This window comes from Peromyscus leucopus, chromosome 9, assembly GCF_004664715.2.
Source record: "Peromyscus leucopus breed LL Stock chromosome 9, UCI_PerLeu_2.1, whole genome shotgun sequence".
NCBI classification, from domain to species: Eukaryota; Metazoa; Chordata; class Mammalia; order Rodentia; family Cricetidae; genus Peromyscus; species Peromyscus leucopus.
The window spans coordinates 106,552,550-106,566,183 of NC_051070.1; the positions used below are offsets into that span (position 1 = coordinate 106,552,550).

Genomic DNA, 13,634 nt, shown 5'->3' on the forward strand with positions numbered 1-13,634 from the left:
GCAGGGTAATTTACAGAGGTCTGTAAATAGTTTGGGTCCAGGACAAGCAAAGGACTTAACATCAGACAAACATGAATGTCAATTCCGCCATGTTTGCTCAGGACACTCACGATTTTCCTCCCACACATTTCAAAACGACATCAAAGGTACTTCATTTTAGTGCAGCCGGGGGAATTAAGGAATTACAACAAAATGCCTGCATCATTGAGAGAATTTAACAAATATAAGTTTACTCTCTTGTGGGGAAAAGTCCTTAGAAGAAAGCTACAGAAAAGACTGCATCCCACCCACCAGCTCGCTCGCTCTCGCCACCCTGCAGTAGCCAGGCTCTCCCCTTGTGGAGGCTCCTGGGAAGTTGGCCATGGCCATTGCAGCCTCACACATTGATTCCTTCTGAAGAAAGGATCCTCCTCAATAGACACAAGTTTACTCTGAACCATTCCAAACAAAGAAGAAGCTCCAAAGGAAAATAACTGAAGGATTGGTGACATGAAATAAAAATTCATAGACATCTCAAATTAAAAAACAACAACAAAAACAAAACCCTAACAGACTTCTAACAGACTTCTGCCCTCACTCCAGCACATGCACAGCTTGGGGTCTTGTGTCTTACGTCATCAGGGGGCACTGGTGGCTATGTATGTGCCTTAAAAAGTCGGACGCAGACCCCCACCCTCTCTCTGTGTTCTCTCTCTGTTCCCTCTCTGCTGTCTGCTCTGCTCTGCTCTGATTCCCGCCAGGCCTGGCTCCCCCTTTCCCTCCTAATAAAGCTCGAAAAAGTACCACTGGGTTCTATCGTGACTGTGACCTTTCCACGGGGTAACCAGTGCCACCAGTGCCGCCACCAGCACCATTTACCTATCAAACCCTTTAACAGACAGCTAAAGGACAATTGGACTGGGTGACTATCTGTAGCACACAGTCAGTCAAGGGTAGGGGTACATTTTTCCTAAGACCCTCAATGAGTTAAAGCAGAGACCAGTCTCAAGCCTCCCGAGTTAACGCCTTCCCATGACTGACTGACTGATCGATTCATTTATTCATCCATTTAAAAATATATACCAGGCACTGAGGCATAATGTTGTTCAAAAAGAAAATTGGTCCCCACCCTCATGAAGCTTATAGTCCAGTGCAGGTGACATATTTAAAAGTCACTCTCAGAAATATGTAACTGCCACCGGAAGGAAAGACAGAAGAACAAAGGTGAACTGAGTATGGGGCAGGGACCCAAATTGGAATAAGGTGGGGCAGGATTGCCCTGCTGGGAGGAGCTGAGGGCTGGAGGGTAAATAGCAGGAGTGTGTTCATGTGTGAATGTGAGTGTAAGAGGAAGTCCAGAGGGAACTCACAGAACACAGAGAAACAGGCAGAAGGTCAGCGGATCTGGGACTTAGTGTGTGAGAAGTGGCTGGAAGCGAGCTGGGCCATGAGGGACACTCAGAGCCATTGTAAGAATTGTGGGATTTAATTTTAAAAAGCAGTGGAAAGCTGGGCGGCGGCGGCGCACGCCTTTAATCCCAGCACTCAGGAGGCAGAGGCAGGCGGATCTCTGTGAGTTCGAGGCCAGCCTGGTCTACAGAGCGAGATCCAGGACAGGCACCAAAACTACACAGAGAAACCCTGTCTCAAAAACAAACAAACACACACACATACACACATGCACACAAACAAAAAAAGCAGGGGAGACTGCTGAAGGAGTTGGAGAGTGAGGGGAGACAGCTGGAGAAGGATGCAGGCTATAATTCACATTTTGAATGATGGCTTTGGCCAGGTTAGAGGTTATGATGGCTACAGAGGCCTTGGCCTGAGACGAGTGGGATGGGCATTGAACAAAGCGCTTTGGGAGGCGTACTTCAGACCCGTGCAGTGGGGCAGGCCACCGCAATAACTACTAATGTGGGATGGGGTTCATGGGCCCCAAGGAGGCTGCACCAAGACAGGCCAAACCATCAAGACAAGCCCCATGACAGCGGGAGTGTAGAGACCCAGTGATCCTAATGGGATCAGTCCAAAGCCTAGAGAGATGGGGATGAATCGGACTCAGGTCTTGCATGGGCCTGGTCCCAGGGCTGCAGGCAACTAGTACTCATCAGGGTGCAAGCTGAGGAAGGAACACGGAGGGTTCAAGGGTGGCGAGTGTAATGATGGGCGCGAGAGTTCTGCCTGGTCCCCACCGCTCCTCCCGGCTGTTCGAAGCCACCCCAGAACTCGGAGAGGAGGGGGCCTACCTTGTGTTTTGTTTTTCTGTCTCGGGCGGTGGTGGCGCACACCTTTAATCCCAGCACTCGGGAGGCAGAGGCAGGCGGATCTCTGTGAATTAGAGGCCAGCTTGGTCTAAAAAGTGAGTTCCAGGAAAGGCGCAAAGCTACACAGAGAAACCCTGTCTTGAAAAACAAAACAAAAACAAACAAACAAACAAACAAAAAAACGAAAAGAAAAGAGATAGCTATTCTGTTTGTGTCAAACAGCACGTGGACTTGTGCCCTGCTGTGAAGGGTTAGCAGATGCAACCTGGTTTTCTTCTGGGAGAGCTGCAGGGTCAGAGTGAGCTGTGTCTTCCTTTCCCAACCGGGAAACAGGGCAGTAGTGGGTCAGTGGGAGATGTGCTCGCTGGGGATGGGTATCAGGAAAGGGCCCCAGGGAGCTTAGATCCAGGTGGGGCTGGGGATAGGGGATCAGGAAAGGGCCCCAGGGAGCTTAGATCCAGGTGGGAGTAAGGAAGCAGGGACAGCAGCACCTGCTTTCACTGGGCAGAGCTTTGCGCGTGCGTGCGTGCGTGCGTGCGTGCGTGCGTGCGTGCGTGCGTGCGTCTGTCTGTCTGCCTGCCTGCCTCATCTGCCTGTAAGTTTTTGGGAGATGAACCCACCCAGGGATGGACAGTTGAACTATTAAAAGCCATGACGAAGCCCAATTTCTCAGTGTGACAGTTCTAAGAGGTGATGGTGTTAGGAGGTAACAGTCACTGAGGCTACCTCATAATGAAGAGATTAATGAACTTCCCAAAGAGTGGGTGAATTGTGGCGAAAGCAGGTTATGATGTGCCTAGCAGTTCCCCTCAGGCTCTCTCACACATCCTGCTTCCACACATGCTCATTCCAGTCTTTGCTTTTCTGCCATGAGGCCTGAAGACTAGCACATGTTAGTACCATGTTCTTAGGCTTCCAAACTATAAGCCAAATAGCCTTTAAAAATTGTTTCCTTTAAAATATATTAATTTTTTATTATTGTGCATGTAGAGGTTAGAGAATCGCTTTTGAGAGAATTACTTCTTTTTTCCACCATGGGTGTTTGGGGGATTGAACTCAGGTCATCAGGCTTGGCAGCAAGATGCTGAGCCATCTTGTCACCCCTGCCTCTTTTCATCATAAACGACACAGTCGTAGGTATTCTGTTTAGCAACGGACTAAGACAGTGCTACATTTAGGTAACTGCCAGTGAACCTTCTGGGGAATTCTCAATCCAGACACCTCCTCCTACCCCTACCCCTACAAAGAGACGACGACGAGGACACCCTTCATGGTCGTGGTCACCTTCACCTGCTCCTTCAGGGATGGCCTGCTTGAAACTTGCCAAAAAGTTAGCAGCCGATGTGGCTTCTGAAAGGGACCCAGGAAGCCCAGGTATCACCAGCCCAAGGGAGCAACTTTTCAGCCGGGCCCCAAAGCCCTCTGAGCCTATGGTTCAGGCCTGGGTTTCTTAACTTTCCTGTGGGGGATTCCTGATCTTCCCCGGCGACACAACACTTGGGGGTGTTTCTGCAAGAGTCTAGTCTGGCAGTGGCTGGACAGCAGGCCTGGGAGTTTGTGTTGTGAAGGCTCTGTGGGGTCACACAGACCCTGCCCTAGCGCTGAAAGTTTTAAATAGGGGTGAATTTGATGAAAATTCTTCCACCTGCCAGAGCCCAATTTCTTTGAGGAAATACACTGATACACTAACAAGCTGCAAGTTTAACCTGGTACACACACACACACACACCACACACACACACACACACACACATGCACGCACGCACGCACACGCATACACACACACACACACACACACGCACGCACGCACGCACGCACGCATGCACGCACGCACTCGTGACACCGGGAAACGACATGCGATGCTCCCCACTCCCACCCCAGCAGCATGCTCAGCCTCCCTCTGCCATCCTGTCCCTGATCCGTTCCCTGTCATTCCTCAGCTTACAGATCAAGAACCTTAGCTCACTCTGGCCCCCTCCTGGCACCCTGTGCACAGCAGCTTCCGGTGGGACCCATGCTCTCAGAATGTCTCTCTTAGGATTTATGGTCAGACAGTTTTGTAGGCAACTGATTCCTATGTTAACTCCCAAAAAACTACACTAGCAACTAAACCTGTCACATGTCTGGTAGAGAGGGCTCCTCAACCTTGGCACTGCTGGCATTTGAGACCAGATAATTCTGTGTGCTAGGCCTTGTCCTGGGCACTGTGGGGTACCCAGCAGCATCCTTGGCCACTACCTCCAGGATGCCAGTAGCACCCTTGGTTAGAATGGTCAACAGACGCCTCCAGACATTTCCTCATGTTCCCGAAGGGAGGAAGGGATGCCGATAATGGAAAGCCACTGAACTCAAATATTTAAGAGAAGTTTAGTGGGGTGGGAGATGGCTCGGTGGATAAAGTGCTGGTTATGCAAATATTAAGATCTGAGTTCGGATCCCTCACAACATGTGCAAAGCTGGCCACAGTGGTGTGTGTCTGTGTGTTGAGGGTGGGGCAAAGAGGCAGATCTCTGGTCAGCCAGTCTAGCCAAATCAGTGAGCTCCGGGTTCAGTGGGAGAGTCTGTCTCAGCGAATAAAATGAAGAACAATAGAAGACACCTGAAGCTGACCTCTTGCCTCCACAGGCGCACACATGTGTGCACATGCACACACACGCACACACACAGGCACATACAGTAATGAAGGCTGGGATTTCACAGACAGGCCCCTTTGCTGAAGGGCTTGTCTCTTTCTAGACCAACAAGATTCTACAGAAATATAAAAGGTCTAACATGAGCATGTAGGTCATGGAAACAATCCAGTAGCTATACTCAGAGCTAGAGAAAGGGGAAAAAGAGGGTGAGATTAACTTTAATAATTTGCTTCTTTCACCCACTAAAAGTATTGTCATTTCAGCAGGTTATCAAACAATTATTTATGGAGTCACCAGGAGCCCGTGTGTACTTTTCTCTTTGGACCAGTATATGCCAAGTGCTCACTAGCCTCACGTGAGTAGTGGCTGTGTCTTCAGACAGAAGGACAGGGAAGGAAATGCCTTGCCTAGGGGGCCTGGCCTGGCTCATCCCTTGGTCATCTTTAGATTACGTCTCAGCAGAGCCAGGCGAGTCTTCGCTTTGCTCACCGGGCTCCCACATTACACTCCACCCCAACAACCTCCAGAGGCGTCTGGACGGCCCTGAACACACTGGGAAAGTCACCCAAGTGCCTTCAACATGCTAATGAAATGGGGCATCCCTGAGGAGGTACAGGATCCCTTGTCGTCGTTGTCCCCCCCCCCAGCTGCCTCCAAGGAGCACCCCCACGTCCTACCCATCTCCAACAATCCATCTTTATCCTCTGCGCTTAGAAGGCAGGTTGTCCCCAAGTACTGGTCATCTGAAAAGGCCGTTCCATCTCTATAAAGACAGATGTTTGCTTCAGAAGTAACCTCACTCCTGGCCAAGAAGCTGCTGCCTGGGGAAAAGGCTGTTTCTTTTCCTGTCTAGTGGCGGGTCCTGAGGCGACTCTGCTGGGACGGGAGCTGAAGACTGAGTCCTGAACTACAGATTCCAATCTCTTGCTCTACTGGACTTTCAGTATCTGCCCCACCCCCACTGGTTTTTCAGCTGTGCGGTTCCGCAGGTCTTATTCTGGCTTAAAGGTAGGTGTGAGATACGCTCTGCCGCCCTGCTGGCTGGGGCTGGGGGTTGCTCTTAGTAGGCTGGCCTTAGACTTGAACTCTGCAGAAGCCTGTGTATTGCTAACCCTAGTAGGATCATTTCAACTTTTACTGTGAGTGAAAAGCAAAGTTTTCCTCCCCTGTCGCCACCTGTTTACCTATAACGATAGAGGGACTATAAAACATGAAATGTAGGGCGGAGGTGCTCACCACCTACACACTTAAAATAGCTACTGCCCTGTGCGAACACAGGTCTGAGCCCCCCTCCCCCAATCTCACCGGAACCGTAGGCACACAGGCACATAGGCTCTCGGTCCAGGTGCCACAGCCCCAGAGCGCCTTCCCCACCTGTAAGCGGGCAGGACAGCTCCTGGAGTGTCCTCGCGTTTGCCAGGGGAAACACGCTGTGTGACTAGAAATCAGAAGTCCGCAGGAATTTGTACTTACCCCTCCTGGCCTGTCTGATCTTTGGGCTCAGCATGCTGCAGCCGCCTGGCCAGACTCGCCGGGCCGATCATGCTGCCATCCGCTTCCCCTTTCTCTTCTTGGCCAGTGGCCCTTCATGCCTAGCTCTTTCGAGCCCTGGGGGCCACTGGCGTCACCCCCTCGGCTCTCTCTCCTGGCTCCGGCTTGCTTTGGACTACATAAATCCTGATGCATTATTTATCCATTCCAGAATTAATTTTCATCCAAGCGAACCATTAAAGCCACAGTGATGTTTGGTGATCAATCACTGGCCAGGGCGGGGCCCCGCCTGGCTATCGTGTTTGCTTGGCTACCCATTCCTAAAAGAGGAGGCGGGGTCTTGGGCCTCAGGGCGGGCAGGTGGGTGGGGCCATTTGAAGCCCAGCTGAGATTGCAGCTAGCTACAGGTCCCCAAGCCCTGGAGGTCTGTGAGGCAGCCAGCCGGCCACCAAGAGGGCGGAGGACACACATAGCACCGTGTTGGCCGGTCTAGCGCGCTCTGCTAAGGCTAGGGAGTGGTAAGACCCCTCCAGGCACAGCCTAAGGGGACATGCATCTCAGCTCACTGCCTTTCTGGGAAGGAATGAGCATTCTGGCATTGCTCACATCCTCAGCAACTCCACTAGCAGAGGGTCCTGCTGAGGGTATCAACCACCTCCTTAATGAGGGGACAGAAACCAGGGTCATAAAACTCACTGAGTTGTGTAACAGATCTCTGCTGGGACCAGCGTGTGGTGGCTACTGGGGCTTTTATTGGGTCCCACCTTAACGCCCTAAAAACTGCTCTACAAACGCAGTCACAACATGTTCCACTCTCTCACTGTTGCCTAGAGGCAGGGCTGGCAACTGCATGAAAAGCTGACTCTAAACTCTTGCTTTTGTTGTTACTGTTGCCCATTTTTGTTTAGTTTTGCGTTTTTTTTTTTTTGGGGGGGGGGTGCTGTATAGCTCAGGCTGGCCTTGAACTCTTGATCCTTCTGTCTCACCCTCTTGCCTGCTGGGTTACAGATATCTCCTTCCCACTCTGGCTGTAAACTCACACTTTTCTATGAAACGAGTTTCTCAAAATACTCCAGTTCTGACCACTGCATGGTAAGCGCTCCCACCTCGAGGGTGTCCGATGAACTTGTTGGAGTGTGACCCCGCTCACTTTGTGCTCTGAGAACCTCCTCACATGTCCTCATAACCACTGAGCCCAGGGTTGGGTTATTTCGAGTTTTATAATCATCCTTCTTTGAATGCCTCTTGTCCCTGTTCCCCCATGCAGCCCCCCACAGCTTTCTACGTGCCCCATGTCCACTGATACTCACAGTCCCACTGACGTTTCGTCACCCTCAGCAGCTGCAGGGGAAGGAGGGCTCCTGGGAGACCTCTGAAGCAGTCCAGAAAAGGTGGGAGAGTCTAGACTTGGGGCGGGGGCTGAAGGGCGAGGGGGAAGTCTGCAGGATGTGGTAAACCCCACATCCAGGTGAGCAGGAGGGAGGGTCCACAGAGGGCAGTCTCCTTCAGCGTCAACCAGTTTTCTGATCTTAGATCGCTCCTCAGATGGAGGAGTAGGTATCCTGACACGACATCTAAGGCCTTTCTTTCCCAGTCCTTCCTGCCTTCCGCTCTGTCCCAGGCCTCCATGCCTTGGCCATCATCTAGAGCAGTTCATCCTGCGGTCCTCTGTGCTGGTCATTTGAGGTCCCTGTATGTCCCCTTTCATATGCAGCCTCTGCAGACAGAACCCCACCTCTGGAAACCTTCCTCACACTACTTCAGCTCCACAGGTCTTGTCATGCTTAAAAAAAAACCTCCCTCCGGCCCCCCCCCCCCCCCCCCCGTGAAACTGTCCTGATCCCCTCCCTCCGCCCCTCCCTCCCCCCACCCCCACCCCGTGAAACTGTCCTGATCCTACCAGTTGGGGGAGGCACTAAGCACTTTTCCTAGAACTGGCCTTCTTGCCCTCCTGGCTGCGAGCCCCACACGGCCTCATAAAGTGCTCTGTAAAGGACGGTGTGTACAAAGGATGGGGAGATGGCTGGGGGGCGGGGCGGTAAAATGCCTACCACGCAAGCACAGGGATAAGAATCTGGATCCTTAGAGCCCACATAAATCCTGGGTGGGCATGGCAGCCTGGCTGTAGTCCTAATGCTCAGGAGGCAGAAATAGGGAATCCTAGGAACAAGCTGGTGAGCTAGATTAGGCCCGTTGGCAAGCTCCGAGTTCAAGTGAGAGACCCTGCCTCAATATACTAGGTGGAGAGTGATTGAGGAAGATTCCCCATGTCAACCTCTGCCCTCCATACATGTGGAGCAATTATATGGGAACATACACATGCACTAAACACACATGCGTGCACACACATACACTATGCATGGACAGATCAGAAACACCATTGCATGGCCTCTCCCCTTTAAGGCCAAGTACAACCCAGACCACTCTAGGACAGCCCACCCAGGAAGGATGAGAGAATATGGAGCTGGACAAGTCACATGTTGACACAGAGGTCATAGGGCAAGTCCCGTGGCCGGTGACAGCATCTTGAGCAATCCGGAAACCATCTGTGAGTAATGAAGCCTGGCTAGTGTTCCCCTGAGCCAAGGGCCAGCAAATACCAGAGCCTCGGTCCAGGGCTACTCACGCTTGTTTTGTTTAAGAAACCACCTCCGGGAGCTTTTCCTGTGCAGCTGCTTCCCGAGGACTTCAAGTCATTGCTCTCCCTGGCCTCACTTCTGGCCACTAGAGAAGGAGGAATAAACCACAGGCTCTGGGCTCAGACTCAGAAGGCAAGCCTGAGAGGGCAGGAGCTGGCCTGATTGGGACCATGGCATCAGTGGGCAGAGGGCAAAGTGGCTCTCCATCCTCTTGCCCTGACCCCAGATTCCATTCCTAGTCCTTCTGACGCAGGGTTCCCAGGCAGCAACCTGGAAGGGGCTGTGGTGCCTCACATGGAGCAGTGGATGCTGGGAGCCTCCAGATCCTTCCAGGGCTTGTGGGTGACAGTGGGGACAAGATCAGGGCCAGGGGATTTGGTGAACGTGAAGACTTGTATTTGAAGACGCAGGGCTACTCCTCTAGGTGTAAGTTGAACACTAAGAGCAGGAAATGGAGTTACTGGCCAGTGTTGCAGCAGACACTGGGAGTGCCCCCCCCTTCTGCCTTTTTCACAGTGCAGCCCTTACCCCCACCTCTACCCCAGCATTGTGATTCTAGTGGCTCCACTCTGCCTCTACTACTCTCCTGCCTCACGTCATTTGGCGTTTTCTAAGGGCTGCTCAGGAGCCGGCACTGGAAGGTGTGAGGGGACTGAGAGGAGCAGAACTCTCCGGAACCACCTGTTACAATGCACAGCTGTTGATGGATTATGTGCCCATCAACACAGTCAGCCCAGAGCCAGGGTGCTTTCCCTATTGTGGCTCTCTCCCTAGGCTGCACCCTGGAGACTTCACAGAAGAGTGTCTGCATCCCATACTGCAGCTCTTCTTAACCAGTACATATGCACAGCCATCCTGGGGCTTGTGAAATCATGTCCTACATATAACCAGGGCAAGGAACACTGCCTTAGGAGACATCTCCACATACCTGGGGCCAGGGCTACCGAGGTGACCTTTGCCTGCTTCCATCTCGAAGGAGATGTCCTCTTAGGGAGAGGTATCTGTGTCAGCTATTCATCCAGCTAGAAAGACCCCAGGCTCTGATGGAGAAACCAGTTCATTGCATGTGGAGCCACTGGTTCTATTTCCTAATCTGTGCACTGCACAAAAACATCCAGTACAGGGGGCTAGGAGGGTTGGGTTTGGGCTGGACCAGCAAGCATCCAGAGTGGCAGCTAGGAGGGAGAGCTTTTCTCTAATTTTCACAAAGATGCCACATAGACAGTGGAGATCCCTGCTTCCCTTTTCCAGAAGCTTCCGGGCTTCAGATAGAAGCATGCCCTTGCAGAGGTCCATGGGCAAACAGTGCTGACCTGGTTCCCCAGAGCCTGTCCCCAGTCCCCAGCACTACTGTTCCCTGCTGTGAGGAGGCTGCTGCCCTCTGCTTAGCCTGTCACTCAAGGTCGTCACTTCCGTCTTTCCCTATGCCTGTCCAGTGGAGTTCCCAGCCAGTCAGCTGGAGTTCATCTGTAAGGAAGCTGATGGTTACATTTTCAGTAAGTTTGCAAAGCCAATCATTTATGATGGGCACCATCAGAAATGGAACAATATAAACCCGCAATTAGTAAACTGTGTTTCAAAGTTTATTGCTTCCTAATCCATTTGAGTCGTTCATATGGAAAATACCAAATGTTCCTGCTGCCATGCAGATCCTCCCCAAGTTCTGTGCTATTATGCTGGGAGTATTCACAGCATGGAAATCAGGCAACACTGTAATTCAGAGCATAGGAATTCCTTTTCTCACCTCCTTCTGATCCATGCTGGAGGGCCCCAGGAACCTTCTACAAGGTAGGGGAGTCTACTCCTCCTGCCCATTTATCAGCCCGTCTCCACCCCTGTCTTTACCTCTGTACTGTGTGTGCTAGTCAGTGTGTGGGATCCCTGGTCTGAGAACGCCAGGTCTCTACCAGCATCAGCCCTCTCCTTCCTCATGGATGCTCTGTGTTTTCAGCCACCTACAGTTAAGTATGGTTGAGTTCTGGTCAGTGTGGGAGTAGAAGTGATGTGGCCACTCCCAGGCCTGGGAGACAGCACTCTGTCCCCTGATACTCCACCAAACTCATTCCTACTTTCTGGTCAACTGGGATAGGGACACTTTAGAAGTCCTTCGTAGAAGGTGGTAAGAGCCAAGCAGGCTGAGTCCTGTGTGGAGCTGAGCCCTCTCTGCCTGCCTGGAGTCACTCTACATAGGTATGAAAAGTAGAATGAACACCTGCCCATTGTGAGGCTTATTACATGGCTAGTCCTTTGTTACCATGGCTGACTTTCCACTGGATCTACAGTTTCATCTGTCCTTCTTGGCCTGTGAGATTGGGAAACATCCTCCAGTGTCAGCTCCTTGTCCATCTCTATGACTGGAATGAGTCATCCACACCTGAGGTTCCAGGGACCTTCTACAAGGCCTGTGAGTGAGTGAGTGTGTGTGTGTGTGTGTGTGTCTGACTGGTAAGAGAGTGTGAGTTCCTGCTGACTCCTATAATTTAAATACCAACTTCACATACATCATCAGGTTGGACTGAAGTACTCTTCCTAGATGGTGTGGCAGTCATCTGAAGTGAACGTCTGGGCTGCTTTGGTGGCCTCGCTTTGCTGGTGCTATCAGCCTGTCATCTGTGTCACCACTGGGGGGGGGGGGGCTGCAGGGTCCTCTGCTCCAGAGGGCAGGCCTTTCCCCCTGCCTCCTCTCTCTGGCCCCCATTCTGTCATCATTAGGTGTTTAATTGGCGTGTCTATGTGTTACCGCCAGTGGGACTCACTGTCATAGCCAGGCCCCTGGAAAGGGTCAGGAGTCTTGGATTCCCACTTTTCTGGGAGTGGTCTATTTAGTGTCTTGGTACCCAAGTCAGGATAAAGATGCAAAATCTAAAATCACACAGTGGAAAACCACCCAGACATACCAGACCAGGGCAAGAGGGATAAGCCCAAAGCATGGAGGCTTGCTTACAAGCCCCTAATTATGATGGCCGGTATTCATTGTCAACTTGGAATTACCCAGGAGACATACCTCTGGACATGCCTGTGGCTGTGTTTCCAGAGAGGATACACTGAGGGAAGAAGATGGACTCTGATTACAGGCAACACATATGCCATGGGCTGGGATCCCAGACTGAATAAAAAGAGAAAAAGGAGGAAGCCAGCTGTGTGTTAGCATTCATCTCTCTGTCTGCTACCTGATTCATCCAGATGTAAGCAGATCACCTCTTACCATCCTCTGGTATAATGGACTATATCTTCAAATTGTGAGTCTAAATAAATCCTTCCTACCTTAAGGCACCTTTCATCATGTACTTTGTCCCAGTGATGAGAAGTAGTAGCTAAAGCAACTGTGACCTGTGTCCTCGTGGGTCCTGCAACCTTATTCCCTAGGAGAAGAGGCTTAGGTGCATCAATCTGGTTGAGACACAATACCTTGTCACATGTCAACTTCATCTTTACAGTAGCATCTCTGCCTGCTGGGACCCCAGGGAGCTGGGCCATTGGATAGGTCTGGCTCTAGGCAAAGGAGATGGGACCTGTGTTCCATGGCCTTGTGTTGCTGTTACCTAGGGCTTCCTCAAGAAGGACAAGGCAAAACCTGTCTCAAGAAAACAAAACAAAACAACAACAACAACAACAAAAAAAAAAAAAAAAAAAAGGACAAGGCTTTGGTTGCTACCACTTTGCATGGTCATTGGCTGGGAGCCTCCCAAGAAGAGAAAAGCATGGAACTGGCTGGAACCCTGGGTGTGGTTGTTTGAATGAAAATAGTGCCCAGAGGCTCAAGTGTTTGAATCCTGGTCCTCGGTTGGTGGAACTATTTGGGAAGGATTAGTAGATAAGGCCTTGTTGGAGGACTTTGTGTCTTTGTTGGGTGGTGAGGGCAGGGATTGGCAGTTTCAAATCCAATGTCATTCCCAGTTACCTCTCTCTGCCTTCTACTTGTGGATAAGAATGTAAGCTCCCAGCTACTGCTGCAGCGCCGTGCCTGCCTGCCTGCTGCCAGGCTTTCACCTTTGATGGCATGGACTCACTCTCTGAAACTGTAACTTCCCAGTAACTCTTTCTTCTATAAGTTATCTTGGTTATGATGTCTCTTTACAGCAGCAGAAAGGTAACTAAGTCTCTGTGGTTCACCCCAGGAGAGCAAATGGCTTGTGGCAGTTGGTTAACCACACTCCTGCTCCCAGGGTAGCAAGTTCTTTCTTGAAGGGTGCTCTGTCTATACAAGATCTCTACAGAGCAGAGCTCATGCATGTCACTTCAAACTCCTAAAATGTCAAGTTCAGGACAAATACTGTTCATCTAAGAGTCTTCATCTGCTGGGCGGTGGTAGTGCATGCCTTTAAATCCCAGCACTTGGGAGTTCGAGGCCAGCCTGGGCTACAGAGTGAGTTCCAGGAAAGGCACAAAGCTACACAGAGAACAGAGAAACCCTGTCTCAAAAAACAAAAAACAACAACAACAACAACAAAAAAGAGTCTTCATCTAACCTGACAAGTGCCTGGGACTCGGTTGTACTGAGTGACTTTCATTAAGAATGAAATCATTCAGCTACAAATTCTTTTGGTGGGTTTCTCAGAGAGGAGGTTTCTATCAGAGCATGTGTGAGTCTGGGCCCCTAAGCGAGGTGGGGAGAGAGTGGGTGG

General features: G+C 51.1%; 1 protein-coding gene across 6 annotated transcripts in view; it reads right to left on the bottom strand.

Moving 5' to 3' along the window:
- Arhgap22 (Rho GTPase activating protein 22) overlaps positions 1-13,634 on the bottom strand; it is a 169,988-nt gene that overhangs the window by 137,050 nt on the left and 19,304 nt on the right. The window contains exon 1 of one of the 6 annotated variants that reach the window (XM_037208717.1): positions 6,353-6,696. The exons of 4 other annotated variants lie outside the window; for them this stretch is intronic. In XM_037208717.1, coding sequence (XP_037064612.1) covers positions 6,353-6,386 — 34 coding nt within the window. In that variant the 5' untranslated portion in view covers positions 6,387-6,696. Of the gene's footprint in view, positions 1-6,352; positions 6,697-13,634 lie in introns of those variants that run through there. One more of the 6 variants, XM_028878367.2, reaches the window with a different exon arrangement.